Genomic DNA, 18,679 nt, shown 5'->3' on the forward strand with positions numbered 1-18,679 from the left:
CAGTCAACAACATGCGCATGTATGTACGAAAGGATAGATGGATGGAGTATAGAAGTATATATTTGTGCATGGAATACAGAGTGTGCTAGATGGTAACGTACTGCAATTTTGTAGTGGCAATATGTAAATAACACCGCCATATCATTCTCCCTAGGTACCTGCAGTATGATGAATCTCACTGCAGCAGCTGAGGCATACCTCAACAGTACCGTGGATGGTGGCTGGAAAAGCTGGGGTCTAGATAAATCTTACGTGTATTGGACTGGTGCTCACCTAACCATTCCTGAGTAAGCTTTTTATTCCTTTATAATTGTGCGCATTTCAGATAATGTGACTATCAGGTGACGATCCCATCAGCGATTATAGCAGGAAGGAAATTTACAACATGTGCTTTCGAACGCGATAGCGTTAGGGGCCCCGTGTCGCATAAAATGCAGTGTCGGCGTTTTGCGTCAGACATTGTTTAGCGAAAATTTGTTCCGAACCCCAACCACGCAGACCCTCCGCGTGGTGCAGAGACGTTACTGAACTAATTGAAAGGATAGAAAGTTGGGCGAGTTAGCACGGTAACATATTCCTGGATAGTAGCACGAAGTTGCACACACACAAACTAGAAGGCTAGACTACCGCTCGTGCTGTCTTCTAGTCTACGTGTGTCACACCGAGCTACTATCCGAGAATATGAACTAATTGAATTCCTCGAAATAACATGCGTCAGAAAAATCGTAAAGTAAAACCCAAGCACAACCTACAGACATGACAGCCTCCAACTGTAATTTCAATATACCTGGAAACATAATTCTCTTACGCGGAAACTCAAACACAAACCGGCTTTCCAGCGCTGCTACCATTCATAGAGCGGCGGTTTGTGCTCGTTTCCTGCAACTACACCATCCAGATGGCGCTCGCCTCTGCATCCGCGGCCCACGCAAGTGACCGCTTTTCTAACAGAAAGATCGCCCGCTCGCCTTCGTTATAGCGTTCGCCGCCAGCGTTTCCCGGAAATCATTGCGGTGACATAAGCTGTCGTTACCGGAAACCTGACGAGGAGTCAGGGATCTTTGAATGCTATCGCTTTCCAGTCTTAAAGGCTAAACTTAAGCGTCTTCCAATTTAGTTAGTTGGCCGTTCAAGAGAGCACTGCGGGCGACAAATAAAGAAACATTCTTATTGCGGACCTCGGAAATCTGCAATAGAACCCAATGATACAGCTTTTTTAGTTGATTTTGAACGGCCCCGTTTCACACCGAGCATTCGGTAGAATTTAGCGCGCTGTTTCAGAAATGTCAAGTTGGCCTGGTGTTTGAGGGAAAAAAAATCAATGGATGTCGTGATGTGGATATTCAAAGTGTAATACGAGAGCGGTACTGTTTTCACACTGGTCGTGAAGCCACGCACACTTGTGGACATAAAAGTACAGTTAAAAGCAATATTTAAATTATTTGAGCAATATGATGGTTCGGATTTCAGTAGAAGGCGTTTTGCAACATTATTCATCTGGTATCAGGTACATAGCGGATAGTAGCCCAGCAAGTTTAATGCAGAAATATACCAGGAACGGCAGCACCAAATTTGCGACCAGTGCTTCAAGATTGGCTGGTGTTTAATGTGCGCTGGATAATAAATAAATGCCAATGGTCAATGTGAAATATTTCTGAAGATATAAACTTTTATCGAACCACTTGTCTCTCCTGCCATGACATTATGCGATCTTTCTATCATGAGCTCTTAATGTTCTTTTGAAATGGTTTTCGTTTTCTTTTTAAATCACCTGTAACAGTGTTGTTCCACTTTTGCTTTGTTTGAATTGCTTTGTTCGAATAGATAAATACCAGGTTTTACTAGTTCACATTGTCGCATTGAATTTTGTGCACATGTTGCAATCGCGATATTTAAGTCGAAGAAAGTAGTAAATTCATGTCTACTTAACAGAAATGACTGCATTAGCATGACTTTTAACCCCAATGTTCTCCCTACAGAGGCGTGTCAGTTAGCTTTGTTCTGAACTGAGAGGAAGGCGATTTCAGGAACTGTTTATTGGAACGACATTATTCCCTCGCAGAAATTTTTATGGGTGGATGTCGCCCAAAGTAATGTCCAATGTTAATGCATAAAAACGAAACACGTTGCAATAGCAACAGTTAAAGAGGAAGAATTACCTCGGCAACCTCTATCTCAGTACACCACATCGGAGGAATTGATTTGCTCCACCCCCACTACAGAGAATATGACGAGGTTTGTTTCACATAAAAGAAAAAAAAATTAGATACAGTGCCTGAAGGCAACTAATTTTTATTCTTAAGAAGGGGGATTATGTTACTTAGAATTGTTTAAGAATGCGAAATCGAAAACAACCCAATTATCAAGTTCTCTAACCTAACTGATTAACAAATGACGATATTAAAATTTTGTAAATTTCACCTAGTTTGACATCTGAAGCGAACGAAACTGACGTGTTATATGCCACTTTCAAACGCACCATTATGTTTCCAGCCACAGTTATGCAGAACTCTCGTAACCGTTTAGCACTGTATCAGCAGGAAATTGGTATATGAAATCTGCCCGTTAAAATTCTCTAACAGCTGACGTTTACAGAGCTGCAGTATCTGGCTTTGTGCACAGTTCTATATTTCTTAAATTGCTGCTTGACTCTATTTCTTAAGATCTTTTTGCAAATATTGTACAAAATTCGTTTTCATATTAAAATATGCTTCACTCAGTATAGTATTTACATTTCTCCCAAACGCAACAAACTTTATTTGTATCGGTCAAGCAGTTGCCTCACGAGGATACGTATGTGCGTCTGAATAAAGCAATAGAAATTGGTCCCGAATTGACGCTTCCTATCAAGTTTCAGTAGATGCATGATACTAAGGAGCCCTACTCTAAGGACGCATCTCAACTTATTGCTTCTCGCCTCATGGCGCACTTGGTGGATCATCCGCTCCTGGTGAAAGGGTGCCTTGGGAAAACTGTAACTAGGCGCCGAAAGAAAAACTTGCCTTCCATATCCTTGATGAGCCTCTCAAAACAAGAAATTGGGAATGTTATACGTTTCTCCACGAAGCTTCCCCGAACAAAGCAATTTTCCTCCTTGATTATCGTTGAAGATTTTTATTACTCACCCCTCATGATTTTTACGGCGATTAGAATTCTTTTAAGACTTTACCCAATTTACGCTGATATCTAACCTCATGCACATAACCCCTGACGCAAGTTATCTACTACTTTAGCCCACTAGGTATATGTGCTGGCGGCTCCCTTCGATAGCTGCCAGCACAGATGTTAGGCGTGAATAGATGTTGGCACTGTACACTCCATAACACTGCAAATGTTCAAGAATTTATCCGCAGCAACTTACGAGGGCCGCTGCTCAAACATGCTTTCTTTTATTACGCGAAATTTTCGCACAATAGGAGCAGAGAAAAGTGACGAGAAGACTTCATAGTATTCGCGAAAGGAATAAGGTAAGAAGCACGTAGCGACAACGCTGATAAAGTTAACACACAGACTTTCATCACGTCAGAACTGTCGTATTTGCGTCCATTCCTTTCGTCTACATTTGCACTTATTCGTTCTTGCGTGTTTCCGTTTATGCTCCCGTGAATTGTATTGCGAGTGCGGTGGTAACCGGGTGGTCAATTGCTTCCACGCGCGAAGAGTACATACCATGTCCGACTAATCGCAGACGGCCTTGCGGAAGATTAAGTGAGGCATAACTTTTTTGACTTGATAGCGTATCATTCTGGAGTGTTCGCGGTGAGATAAAGGGCCCGTTCCGCCATTTTCTTCTCATTAGCTCTAGTTCAAGCGCCGTCCAAACCTGTAGAAAGGTCGAAGACGCCTATAGGCGCTGTCAAGGTCACTTGTTTCACGCGTGTCTCAGAACCATATTACACAAAAAAATTATGTGGTTTTACGTGCCAAAACCCCTTTTTGATTTTGAGGCACGCCGTAGTGGGAGACTGTAGAAATTTGGACCACCTTGGGTTTTCTGGACCACGGCGGCCGCATTAGGATGGGGGCGAAATGCGAAAACACCTTTGTGCTTAGATTTAAGTGCACGTTAAAGAATCCCAGGAGGTCCAAATTTCTACAGTCTCCCACTACGACGTGCCTCAATATCAGAAATGGGTTTTGGCACGTAAAACCACATAATTTTTTGTGTGCAATATGGTTCTGAGACGCACGTAAAACAAGTGACCTTGAGAGCGCCTAGGCGTCTTCGACCTTTCTACAGGTTTGGACGGCGCTTGAACTAGAGCTAATGAGAAGAAAATGGCGGAACCGGCCCTTTATCTCACCGCGAACGCTCCAGAATGATACGCTATCAAGTCAGAAAAGTTATGCCTCACTTAACCTGCCGCAAGGCCGTCTGCGATGAGTCGGACATGGTATGTACTCTTCGCGCGTGGAAGCAATTGACCACCCGGTTACCACCGCACTCGCAATACAATTCACGGGAGCATAAACGGAAACACGCAAGAACGAATAAGTGCAAATGTAGACGAAAGGAATGGACGCAAATACGACAGTTCCGACGTGATGAAAGTCTGTGTCTTAACTTTACCAGTGTTGTCGCTACGTGCTTCTTACCTTATTCCTTTCGCGAATACTATGAAGTCTTCTCGTCACTTTTCTCTGCTCCTATTGTGCGGAAATTTCGCGTAATGAAAGAAAGCATGTTTGAGCAGCGCCCCTCGTAAGTTGCTGCGGATAAAATCTTGAACATTTGCATAGTTATGGAGTGTACAGTGCCAGCATCCATATCTTTCTCGCGCCCCGTATCGAAACTCTTTAGTATTTGACCCGGAGTGAAAGTTTCGCTATATATGCAAACGACGGCCAGAAAACCGCCGCAAAAAGACGACCAGAGGCAGGCTGACCCTACGATAAGCTGACGGGTGTATCTCCGCGTATACGCGACTCGCGGCTTCTCGGTAAGTGCTGAAACAACGTTTTTCCTTTTTGTTCCTGTTTTTTTTTTCACATGCGTTTTAAGTGTTGTTCAAGTTTACCGAAAATATATCATGTACCTACGCGCGTTCATGGCAGCATGCGTACGTGAGATTCCGGAACCACGATGTTAGCACCACTGAGAATTGAAATTATATTATGCGACCTATGGCGATCAGCAAAACCCGCAAATGGCGGATAAATGAAGGGGTCCTTTAGGCATGAAGGATTTACGAAAAGTGCTTAGGCATACACTATTGATAGACCTTGCGCATACTTTCTAGTGACAATTAAAGCTAGAAAATATAACGTGAACAAGTTCGTAACATCTGTAATGCTGGGATGACGTTGTAAATAAAATGGACGAGATTTCCCTTTGTTAGCATACATACATAAGAGTTTGCTTATACAGATCTGCATATGGCGGATAAATCGAGGTATCATTTAGTGCAGGCCCTCTGGCTTTGACTTCTCCGCAATTAGGTAGCCTCGCCGCCTACAGGATTATCTGACTGAGCTATGTCGGATGCAAGATTGCCTTATTCAGTAGCTCTAATCCTTGTATGAAAAAAATATTTTCCTGTTTTTTATATCTGAGGATGGTAAGCTCGAATTTCACCTCATCTAGTGCACTACATCTCGAGTCTTGGAGTGGCGCCTGACACAGGCAAAAAATCACGAGAGCGAGTGGGGCTATACCAATCAAGGTACGACAAAATTAGGAAGGCGCACTCAGCTTAAACAAAAGACACCCTTCACCAGAATAGGAATTGGCCTCCCTGACGCAGTATTCGGTCGCTATCTCCCGAATGACTCATTCGATCAAACAATGGCCCTCAGTCCCCAGCAGCTGCAGAGAATCTGACCAAGGCGGCGGCCAGACCTGTAATCAGCACAGGGTGCTAAAATATCTGGACGCGGATAGGCAACCAATGGAAACTGACCCTGGGACCCTTTAACACCCGAACTCTGTCGAGTGAGGCTAGCTCAGCAGGACTTCTTAAGGAACTATCAGAAATTGTTCGGGATATCATTGGCCTTAGTGACATTGGAGGAGGAGGAAATAAAGAGAGAAGGTAAGGAAGTTAACCAGAAAGAAACTGGTGAGGTTTATACAGTGCAGACTTAGGCCACGTTCTCTGCTATAGACATAAGAAACAATACCGGTTATACATTGCTAATCCATAAGGACATAGCGGGCAACATTTACGAATTCTACACCGTTATTGAGAGGGTAGCAGTAGTCGGAATCAAACTCAATAAGATGTATAGATTAGAGTAGTACAAGCCTACGCTCCAACATCCAGCCATGATGATGATGAAGCAGATCAGTTTTAGGAAGATGTTGAATTAGCGATGAGAAAAGTGCAAACTCAGTATACTGTGGTAATGAGCGACTTCAATGCAAAAGTGGGGGAAAAGCAGGCTGGTGAACAAGCAATTGGCAACTACGGCATCGATTCTAGGAACGCTAGAGGAGAGATGCTCGTATAATTCGCGGAAAGGAATAAGCTGGGAATAATGAACACCTTCAAGAAGTGTAGCAACAGAAAGTGGAACTGGAAAAGCCCTAATGGTGAAACAAGAAATGAAATTGATTTCCCACTTTCTGCCAATCCCAGGATAGTGGAGGATGTAGAAGTGTTAGATAGGGAAAATTGCAGGGATGATAGGTTGATGAGGTCTAGGATAAATGTAAATATGAACAAAGAAAGAGTAGAATTGTTCAAGAAGAAATAGGCCAATAAAAGCAGACCAGTTCAGGCGGGTACTTGCACACATATATGCAGCCTTAAAACAGAGAGATGAAGATGACATAGAGGTAATAAATGAAACCGTAACTAGGCTGGCTTCAAAAGCAGCAGTTGAAGTGGGAAGTAAGGCATCAAGGCAGTCAGTTCGCAAGCTCTTTCAAGTAACGAAGAACCTAATAAAGAAACGACGAAGAATGAAAGTGTCCAACTCAAGAGATAAGATGAATTGGAGGAACTGTCAAAACTGATCAACAAGGAGAAAATGAGGTATATTCGAAATTACAACGTAGGAAAGACTGAAGGAGCCGTAAAAAATGGAGACAGCGTGAAATCAGTGAGAAAGAAACTTGGAATAGGATAAACCAAGATGTATGCACTGAAAGCCAGCGTAATATCATCAACGATCGCTAAGACATAGTAAAAGCAACGGAAGAATTCTATGCTGTCCTGTACAGTACCCAGAGCAGCCACGATACCTCCATTCGAAGTAGTAATGAACAGGCTGCAGAGGCTTCTTCTGTAACTAGTGATCAAGTTAGAAAGGCCTTGCACGACATGAAACGGGAAAAGCGGCAGGCGAAGATGGAATAACAGTCGATTTAAAGAAAGATGGAGGAGACATAATGGTTGAAAAACTGGCGGCTTTTTATAAGAACTGTCTATCGACGACTTCATGGGTTCCGGAGCACTGGAAGAATGCCAACTTATACTAATCCAGAAAAAAAGGGAGATGTAAAAGAATTGAGAAAAATGACCCATAAGCTTACTTCCAGTATTATATAACATATTCGCCAAGATAATTTCCAACAGGATAAGGGCAACACTGTACTACAGGTAACCAAGGGAACAGGCTGGCTTCAGGAAGGGGTGCTCTGAAATTGATCACATTCATGTCATCAGTCAAATAATCGAGAAATCCGCAGAGTACAATCAGCCTATTTATATGGCTTTCGTAGATTACGAAAAGGCATTTGATTCAGTGGAGTTACCAGTAGTCATAGAGGCATTAGGTAATCACGGAGTATAGGACGCTTACGCAAATATTTTGGAAAATACCTGCAGCTATTTTACACCTACCTTAATTCTCCGCAAGAAAAGTACGAAGCTATCTATAAACAAAGGGGTCAGACAAGGAGGCACAATCTCTCCAATACTATTCGTTGTGTGCTAGGAAGAAATATTCAAGCTGTTGAACTGGGAAAGCTTAGGAGTCAGTGTCAATGGTGAATAACTCAGGACCTTCGGTTTGCAAAGGCCATTCTCCTGTTCAGCAACACTGGGGACAAGTTACAACAAATGATTCAAGATTTAAACAGAGAGCGTGTAAGAGTGGGGTTAAAGATTAATATGCAGACGAGAAAGATAATGATCAATAGCAGGGAAAGGAAGCAACAGTTCAGGATCGCCAGTCAGCCTCTAGAGTCTGTGAAGGGATACGTTTACCTAGGTAAATTACTCATATGGGACCCTGATCATGAGAAGGAAATTCACAGAAGAATAAAAATGGGTTGAGGCTCATATGGCAGACATTGTCAGTTCCTAACTGGAAGCTTATCATTATCAGTGAAAAGGAAGGTGTACAATCAGTGCATTTTGCCAGTGCTGACATATGGTTAAGATACTTGGAGACTGACAAAGAAGCTTAAGAACGAGTTAAGTACCGCGCAAAGAGCGGCGGAACGAAGAATGCCAGGCATAAGGTCAAGAGAGAGAAAGAGAGCCGTGTGGGGATCAGAGAGCAAGCAGGTATAGCTGATATTCTAATTGACATCAAGAGAAAAGAATGGAGCTCGGCAGGTCATGTAATGCGCAGGTTAGATTACTGGGGAACTATTAAGGTTGCACAATGGGTGCCAAGAGAAGGGAAGCGCAGTCGAGGACGGCAGAAGGCTGGGTGTGGCGATGAAATTAGGTAATTGGCGGTCGCTACTTGGAATCGGTTAGCGCAGGACAGCGGTAATTGGAGATCGCAGGGAGAGGCCTTCGTTCTGCAGTGGACATAAAATAGGCTGGTGATGAGGATGACGATGATGGCGATGCCTTGCCAAGCATGCAGACATGTGTCACTGAGTACGGGCCTGAACAGACAACTTCCGCTTTGCGTAGGCGATGTCGGTATGTGCCCATTCTTGGCCAGTACCCTTTAATACGTGTGCAAATGTGATATAAGGAGCATGTAGCACTAAATATATTAAGGCGATAGGGCCTTTTCCGAAAGAAACACCTCTGCATGATGGATAGCCATTGCAACAGAATTACCACCATTACAGTGGGCGGAGCTGGGGCGTTTCAATTGAGTGGGCAGTGATTAAAAAAAGATATTGTATTACTTGCCGTTGAAGGTTGGCAGCGTGTTCGCCAGTTCCTGTGTCTGCTGATGTGCTCCTAACCCTTACAAAAATTTTTAATGTGTTTTTTTAGAAAGTCTTTTGAATGTTCTCTATAGAACTCTATTGTGTTTATTTTGATTGCCTATAGAATTTTCCTATAGAGTTTCAAAAGTTATTTGGCCACCGCATTCTTATAGGAACTCTAAAGACGCATTTCTATAGAACATTTCTATCGAGTTGCTTTAAAGATGCTAAAGACAAATTTCTATAGAATATTTCTATCGAGTTTCTTTAGAGCTGCTAAAGACAAATTTCTATAGAATATTTCTATCGAGTTTCTTTAGAGATGCTAAAGACAAATTTCTATAGAATATTTCTATCGAGTTGCTTTAGAGATGCTATAGGCAAATTTCTATAGAATATTTCTATCGAGTTGCTTTAGAGACACTAAAGACAAAATTCTATAGAATATTTCTATGCAGTTGCTTTCGAGTACCTACAAGCAAATGCCTATAAAAGCTAGGCCGATATGTGTAAAGAACTTGCAATTTACCAAAGTTTTACTGTAGGCAATAAGGACTACAGTAAATGCAGTGGCAAAATAATTGGTGCTACAACCACAAAGTACTCAGTTTGAAATGTTTATTGCACTTCAGACTAGATACATACTTCATATATGTGACATACACGCTTCAGACTAGAACTTGCAACACACAAACTGTAGCTGCCAACATGCTTCTCAGGTCAAGCTGGTGGTGCAAACACGCGAAACATGAGGTAAAAGAATCAGTGGCAGACTTGATTACAGTTGACACCTGGCAATAACAGGCTTGACTAGGACAAGAAACCATACCATTAAAACTGCAAACGGAGTGCCTGTTCCAGCAGTGCACATTGAACGGTTGGATACTAAAGCCTGAAAATAGACTGATATGAATGTGCACTGCAATGTTGTGTCAGCCTGACGAAACGACACAGCATTTTAGTTTGTTTAAGTGCAAAAATAACACTGGCAGTCGCTGCGAAAATGTGGCAAATAATGGCTTTCACAGATAAGTACACCATATACCGAAACCACACAGCATATTAGTCTATGTTTATGTGTAAAATTAGCACTGGCAGGCCCTGCAAAAATGTGGCAAACAGTGGTTTTCATAGAGCAGTACAGCATATATCGTACAGTTTAAAAGCTTGTATTTCGTTGTAAGGGAAACAATTTTGAGATCAGAGCCAACATTCTAATTAGGGTGAGAAATACAAACCAGACCGACACACGCAATGACTAAAAAGATTTAGCTCAGGAGCTCCTATGCAATGCACATAAACAGTAAAATAGTTTTTCTCGGCAACTATGGAATCAAATTTGATGAGGTTTGATACATTTAAAAATGTTTAAATCATAGTTTTACATTAAAACCATCAATATTTATTAAAATTTGCCGAAAATAGCAAAACTTGAAGGAAAAGGACTTAGTTTGCAAGTGTAAAAAAATAAAGAAGAACTAGCACAAGTTCGTTAATTCTGTAAATTTTCCTACTCAAATACATCCAAAATACAGAAATACTTCCGAGACAACCACAGCACTAATTTGAAGTTTGTGGCATTTGAGAATTCAACTTGTTGCAGGAACAACTATTTGGCAGGTTTAAGAAAAATAACACCAAGAAGCTTACTAATCCCCGTCTCTGTGCCAGAAAGAGATATCACAGTTCTGCAGACTCCATCTGCTATGTCTAAAGTCAACAAACTTTATATATGAATTTACAGCTTACATGAAATTGTTGCAATGTGAGAGTTTCGCACATCTACTCATAAATTAGTGATTGTATATTAGAGCAGCATATGGTATCTCTAATTTGCCAGATTAAATTATGGTATTATGTCCAACAGAAATGTGATCTAATTTTTTAGTTATGAGTAAGATTTGTTAACCTTACTGCTCTGTTTCTTCAAAATTTGCAGTTTTCATGAATTCGTATCAAAAGCAGACTAGTTGTCTGAGAATGTTTTATCATGGTACTGTGCTACGTGAATTATGCTTTTTGAAATAACATGTTTACTTTGATGCAATGATATTTCTTTATTTTATCTGATCCCTTGCTGAAGAACTGCACAGTATTCACGATATGAATAAATAAATATTAAGTGAATAAGTAAACAAATAAATATTGCGGTTTGTCTTATCATTCCACCACCAGCATGACCTGTATGGAGCTTTGGCTACTGCTCACATGTTGCAAGTTCATTCTTACATGATCACCTGCTATTTCACTTCCCAGGAAAGGAGCGAGGAAAGGCTAGTTTTTGGCCTCATTTGGTCCGTCTAGTAACGGCGACGCTGGAGCCTGGAAAATACAATTGAAATCAATTTTCAAAAGGTGTAATGAACATTCAGCCATAATGTATTAGCAGGCACAAATATGCCACAAATATCTATATAGTTGTAGCATTATGCTAAGTTTCATTTCAGTATTTCAGAAAAAAATTTTAACAGAAAAGTGGCAGAACACCCCACCTCCTCACCACTCTGCCAAACAGCGGCAGTTCTTTTGAGAATCATTTTTGACAATATCTTTACTTTCCCAAGATACTGTGACATCGGCACTGGGCCAATGTGCCTGGCAGTAGAATATCATTGTTGATGACAAAAAGCATCTCCAAACGACAACAGCCTAGTCACACCTTAATCTCATCTTGCAATGACAACACATTCCCCATTTATAAGATAAGCAAGCAGGAACACCCATGAGCTAAGAGTCCTATACAGACGTCACACTGTGCATAGGAAACAAATTTTTTGAAAAGAAGGGAATGACCTGCTGGCTTCTATTGCTGAGCGGTAGACAAAATTAATATTCCATCCACTGCTAGCCATAGTTGGTATGTACTATGCTTAATATGCCAATAATAAATTTCTCACATGGAGCTTGAGCAATCATGATGATGTATGTAAGTATCCATTGTATGGGGAACAATAATGTTTTAAGTTGTTTTCGCAAATTATGATGGATAACTGCCAATTAGTGGTATTTGGAACACAGTCGCAGTGTCACTGTCAGATACAATGGACACAGTATATTCGTGCTTTTTGAGTTATTGAAACAATTAGTTTCTAATCTAGTACAGGTATGTACACTGATATGTATCCTAAACGCAATGATAAGACTTCCCAATTGCAACTGAAAAGTTAATTCAGTTTTAATTAAAAAGGGTCCTTCTTGCAACATGGCATGTGAAAAACAGAAAACAAAAATTATACTAATCATGTCTCTTTGAAAATTGATTGCATAACTGCTCTGTAGGTCAAGCAGAAAATTTAACAAGAAATAACGTGCCTAAAACTAGTTGCAACAAACAAATTTGTTCCTACGAAGGTTGCAGACAATTCAGTAAACAGATTGTGACCCAGTCTTTTTATGTGGCATTCCTCAGCGAATTTGTTGGTCAATTGGTTGTTGCAGCTGAACAAAACAGATGAACAGTCTAATCTGGCGTGCAGCCCCAGTCCCATCGGTGCATGGTCAAGTGGGACGAACATACTGATCCGGGGAGTGAATTATGGTGCTGTCTTAGGCACGTGTTGAGGCACCGGCCAATCTGCTGCGTGTACATTTGACCAAATATACACATGATCACAAGAATAGACTACACTACCTCTGACAGACACAAGACAAATTTAGTGGTATCTAAGCAAGCCTTTCTTGTCGGGGTGCCTATATGCACAGCAGTGTGCAAGAGAATTGAGAAAGGCAAGCAGGCAAGGGAGGCTTGCTCGGTGAAAGATACCACCAAAATTGGCGTGTGTGTCACAGGCAGCGTACTGTATCCCTTTCACATGTGGTCAAGTGTACATAGGGCAAACTGGCCAGTATCGTATGTGTATAAGAGACCACCATATTTCATTCAAAAGACCAGTATGGTCATCCAACTTGGCCGTACATTTCCACAACGGAGCTTCATTTTGGATTACAATCGTTCATCTGTTTTCATCCACTGTAAAAATTGACAAGTGAAATCGATGAGGCATACCACATATATAGTAAGACATGTGGGTGAGCCGCCATTTTTAATGCAACAAACAAAAAAGGCATCCTGTGTAGGTCACAAGGTATCCATATCAGTCTGTGCCTATGTACTACTGAAGTAAATGCAGCATAGGAAATACTGACCATCATATTAATTTTCAAGAAATTAAAGCTCACCAAATGTGTATTTCGCAGTGGCTGTTACTAAGGGAACAGAGAAGTAACTGTAAAGATATCAATAATAAACAAAGGTGTGCACACTACGTGCTTAGACCTGTGACATATTTAGTCCACTACACTTCGAATTCCTACATGCACAGAAAACTGCACGAGATTGTAGCACAAACAGAAAAAAAATTATGCAAATAAGGGGTACAGCATAGGAAATAGTTTTCAAAGAATAAAACCACAATAAAAAGTCATAAATACACTACGTACAAAGCAAAAATTATATTTAACTTGCAGGTAAGCAACTTGCGCAAAAGAAATACTAAACATCAGGAAAGGTTAGGTATAGTTTTATACAGAACACAATAATGTGGGCATAATGGCTATGCACACAAATAGGTAGCAAGTTCAATAAGGTTGCATAAATATTTAGTCTCTTTAGTAAGCTGCAGTATGGAATGTGTTGACAAAATTCACCATGAATGACACCAAGCCCCCTTTTTGGAACACATACATTTCATACACACCTGACATGACCATCCAGATCACACGCCATGCTGCTGCAGCCATATATCCACAGGGTCTGCATTTCTGGGGGCTCCTCGATCTTGTAGTTTATGTTGTGGGTCACGGCCTCGCCACTACAAAATGAGGTCTATGTTAGCTTATAGCAGTGGCACAATAAAGCTGTGATATCGTGAAAACATGCAATCAGCACCTAAAAGGGTCATGAAAACAATGTCTGCACTAATGTGGAAAGAGAGCAAATGCTTGAAATTATCGAATGTCATGACAATAGGGACCTCTACATCAAATAAAGTTTTGGACGCGCCGCAGCAGCAGATTACAATCTAATCTTAATGTTTTTTGCATTACTTAGTATAGGCAACGTTCCCCTGTCATGTTTAGTTAAGTCAGTTATGTCAACAAATCTTGTCTTGGAAATAAAGCTGTACTAGTAGCAAGCTGTGATTGGCTTACATTTTTTCCCTAGAACTGTTCGTTAGCCAAAAACCTCGTAAGCAGAGATTGTGCACAACGTCGAAGCATTTATAAGTGAGGAAACGTCATTGAAGAAAGAATCGATGAAGAGGTAGACGGGTCGTTACTATGCAACTATAGCAGACAGGCGGGAGCTCACGCACAGCTGCACAAGGTGAACACGATTTCCGAAACTTTTCTCAGCGGAAGCAAACGCTTATCAGGATTATCAATTCCGCACTGTAGCAATAGAGTTGCGTACACAATTTTTACAACCAGCGCGTAGCAAGTATCAGCACAGGGTTCACTGTTGACGTGGGTGTTCCACTTGCTACGTTCGCAAGGCACTCTATACACACACGGGAAGCACACACAACACGGATGAACGCACGTGTAGTTGGCGAGCACGATTGCTTACCGTTTCAACAGTACGGCGAGGTCGAAAGGCGCTCTCCAAGTTTCCAGTGATGCGTCTGCGATGTTACTTGCAGCAAACAAGCCGCTGGGTAGTGGACGAGCTGAGGCACGCTAATAATACGCATTACTTCTTTGCGCCGTCCACCAAGCTTTCCACGACAACCAGCGGAGACAAAGGGAACGCACTCCACGGCATGAAATCGTTGGTCCACATTTAGCTGGCGCGCCACGCATACGGCGTGCTTACAGCGAGACTCAAGCCATCTTCTGGCACTTTCGTGCTCGCGAACTACGTCTCATTTCATTACAGCAAACCTAATAACACACGATCAAACAAACACATCGATGCAGCTCGCACAACAACCGTTGAAGACGGAGCAATTACAACACGCCGTATCTTCATATTCTACCTGACGCGTTGAATACGAAAATACCGGCGCTGCCAGCGCCGTCTGTATAATAGTGCGGCTGTTGTGGCCTCCGTGATTCCTACAATAATACCCACTACAGCAGGTTTTGTGCCGTTTTGGGCCGAACTACATACATATGTTGCTAGACAAGAAAAAACATTGACATGCTCATATTGTGTGCTATAGTTTAGGCCAGAAATAAATTACATGCAGTATTCTTGCTTTTGAATCGCTTATGCCACATGTAGTCAGCAAAAAGCATGGCCTTCAAGATCAGGGCAATTTACCCTGCGTAAGCTATTGCTGGGGTGTGATTTTAACGATTTCAACCTCGGTCACTGGCCTTAAAACCCTAACTGACTTTATGCGCAGCCGTTACCTGCACTACATGCGCCCTCACTTCGTTTCTCATTGAAGTAACTTCCTGCTGTCGTTTAAATGTAGCCCAGAAATTGTCCACACAACCTCGGAGGTACACATGTGCAGTGTGTGATGTTTCCGTGCGCTTGTGTCCGTCGCACAGCAACATAATTTATATACGATGATTTTTAATTTTACCCGCGAGGCACAGGTTACGCTTATGTGTTCCCTATCTTGCTTTCGTGGCGATGTGCTTATCATGCGAGGATCGCACTCATGTGGTCCGTGACTTTTCAAGATTCCTTAAAAAAAAAAAAAATCGTTTCTGCAGCGTGCATTTGTCGCATTTGAGTGGTGTGTGCCAGAAATGTGCGGCGGCGTTCGATGTGTTTCCGCCCCAAGTGCTGCAGTCACTGCATGCCAGCAAATAGATATGACGCGATTGCTAAGGCGCAGTTTTGCTTAGTGTTTCTTGGTATACATCTTTGTGATTTACCTGCATATGCGATATAAACCACAATGCGCGCTTCCGTTATATTTCTTTGGTTTTCCTAATTTCGATTAGTGTGATGTTTGCCTTCGTCAATGAGTGTCTTTTTAACGATGCTCTTACTTCATAGTAAAAAACCTCGGAAATGCCGATTGCAAGAACCAGCGTCTTCCAGTGCCTTCCAGTGCGAAATCAGCGCGTTGTTATTGTTTCTTTCTTCTTTTTTTTAAGCACTGGATCGCACTGGGTACGCTGGCGCTCGCTGGGACTCACTCGAGACCAGTGAGAACGCTGGATAAGAGCTGGGCAATGCTGGGTCACACTGGAAGAGACGGTCGCATTGGAAACTGCGCTGGTTGTGTTTGTGCCGCGCTGGCTCCAGTACGCAAGGACGAGCGCTGCTGAATATTAAATGCTTTATACAATTTCATCACTTCATACTAGTCTCTTGTCCTAAATAACGCTATATCTTAGGGTCATAGAACTATTTCGTGTCGCAGCATGGAATAAAGGTGCGTGAGCTGCCTTGTTTATTCCTGCACATGTGACAATGAAAATCACTTTCGTTTTTTGCATTTTGCCTTTTGACAAGGCGGATAGCTAAATTCTTGAACGAAACCATGCAAACGCAGAGGACGCCGCTTTTTTAGTAGTTCGCACGTAACATATGATTGGGAGTTATCGCCATTGTCGCAGTGTTGTGGAGTGGACATGAAATCCAGAAGTCGTTCAGACGCGCTCGAGCAGACCCCGAGTTCGAAGCCTACCGCTGCTTGATATTATCGCACCGATAACAAGGCTGAGGCGATTCGTGCGCTTCCACTTTCCCTATTGTACTAAAAAGAGTTCTGAGGCTCAAATAAACACATTTTAGCTTTCGCCAGCTACCCGCGCCGAGATCAGTCCCCACCGAAGCTTAGGCATAGCGTATCCGCCGAGTCCGTCTGCACGCTATCGGCGCGTCTAACCTCAAGAATCAAGGAGTCTAACAAGGATAAATTACTTTATATTTCAGATTTCGCATCGGTGCTTTTAAATAAACAATTTTTTCATGTCTACAGTGCCAGCACAAGAAGTGAGGAGCGCCGATGTGACGCGTCATAAACGCAGGTATATGTGCTGTCGCCGAAGGCTCCCAGCACTAGCCTGCGCTTCTCTGACGAATATATATGACTAGACAGACGTGTAGACTGAAAGACATCACTGAACTAAGAAAACATAGCATACCCCTCGCGTGAAGAACAAGAAACGGCTATCGAAATCGGCAGTAACAGCCCATTCATGCAGCGTCCCGGGTCGGTGGTTCATTTAGGACTTTTTTCGAAGTTAAAATACCAATCGCAAGTGAAAGTCGATGTTATGGCACTTCCGAGCACACTATTGACTACGGAAAGCAAAATTTTCTTTGTGGTACAGGCGTGAGTTTTAGTTGCTGGGCGATAACGCATCTACCACGTCTGTGCAAGACTTCTCTCTGTGAAACTAAAAGCGCTTCTCGATTTTGGTATGCTAAATTATCCGCCTGTGTTCGTATGCTGGCGTGGCGTAGCGGTAGTGATCCGGGCTGGGGATCTGCAGGTGCGACGATCGAATCCTGGTCAGAGCACTTCAGTTTTTACATGTTCTTTTTTTCGTTTTTCATTGCACTAAAACGCTCTCTGTTGCTTTCTCTATTCAAAAAATACATACGGTGTCTAGGCACCGCGTATTTAACGCGCTAGAGCTGTTTTTCGCACCAGTAACCAGCGCCTCCCAGTACGCCGCGCTTGCCCAGCGCCCCATGCATCCAGCGCGCGGCACTGGACCCATAATCCGGCGATGCACTGGATACTGGGTACTGTTTATAGAGTGAAAATATAGAGCCGTTCTTAGACAGGCCGCACTTTAGCTTCTTTAATGTCCTATAAACGTTCCTTTATAGAACTCAGTACATATGCCATAGGATGGCACATTTTTAGAACGGGAATGGAGAGCCAGTCTAGAGACAGGCCGCATTAGAAGTTCCGAAAACGTTCTATAAATTTTTCTATAGAATTTGGTGCATAAGATGTCAACACGACCTCTATAGAATTATTATGGTGGATGTAGAGCCATTCTATAGACAGGCCGCATTAGAAGTTCTGAAAAGGTTCTATAAACATTTTTTCTGTAGAATTTGGCACATAAGATGTTAATACTACCTCTATAGAACGTTTCTGAAAACGTTCAATAAAAATTTTTCTATAGAATTTGGTACATAAAATGTCAATACGACCTCTATAGAACATTTATGGAGGGTGAATGGAGAGTCGGTCTATAGACAAGCCGCATTAGAAGTGTTAAAAACTTTCTATAGACATTATTTTATAGAATATTGTACATATGATGACAATAAACCCTCTATAGACTGCTTATAGAGCGTGAATGGAGAGTCAGTCTATAGAAAAGCCGCATTAGAAGTGTAAAAAACTTTCTATAGACATTATTTTATAGAATTTAGTACATATGATATCAATACACTCTCTATAGAACATTTATAGAGAACGAATGGAGAGCCATTCTATAGACAGGTCGCGTTAGAAGTTTTAAAGACATTCTATAAAAATTACTTTATAGAATTCAGTACATAGGACGTCAATACACCCTCTATTGCACATCTATTGTGTGTGAAATGACTTGTTTCTATAGAAAGGTTTCTATAGACTTCTTATAGAGATTCTATGCAGACGACTCTATAGATCGCGAGTTCCTATAGAGTCCCTTTTGACTCCATAGGAACTCATTAGGAGTTCTAAAGGAACTCTAAAT

At 41.9% G+C, this 18,679-nt stretch overlaps 1 protein-coding gene and 1 long non-coding RNA gene across 4 annotated transcripts in view; one reads left to right on the forward strand and one right to left on the reverse strand.

Annotated features, from left to right (window-relative positions):
• Positions 1-18,679, forward strand: part of LOC142578057 (uncharacterized) — a 77,211-nt gene that overhangs the window by 23,852 nt on the left and 34,680 nt on the right. For all 3 annotated transcript variants that reach the window (XR_012827146.1, XR_012827147.1, XM_075687474.1), the window contains exon 4: positions 155-287. Coding sequence is in view for 1 of the 3 variants with exons in the window: in XM_075687474.1 (XP_075543589.1) it covers positions 155-287 (133 nt within the window). In the remaining 2 variants the exon portion in view is untranslated. The remainder of the gene's footprint in view (positions 1-154; positions 288-18,679) is intronic.
• LOC142579927 (uncharacterized) lies at positions 9,674-15,020 on the reverse strand. The gene is made up of 3 exons (XR_012827506.1): positions 14,634-15,020; positions 13,762-13,875; positions 9,674-11,386 (listed from the first exon to the last, which is right to left on the reverse strand). It is a non-coding gene; the product is annotated as an uncharacterized LOC142579927 (long non-coding RNA).

Source organism: Dermacentor variabilis, chromosome 4, assembly GCF_050947875.1.
Source record: "Dermacentor variabilis isolate Ectoservices chromosome 4, ASM5094787v1, whole genome shotgun sequence".
Classification (NCBI taxonomy): domain Eukaryota; kingdom Metazoa; phylum Arthropoda; class Arachnida; order Ixodida; family Ixodidae; genus Dermacentor; species Dermacentor variabilis.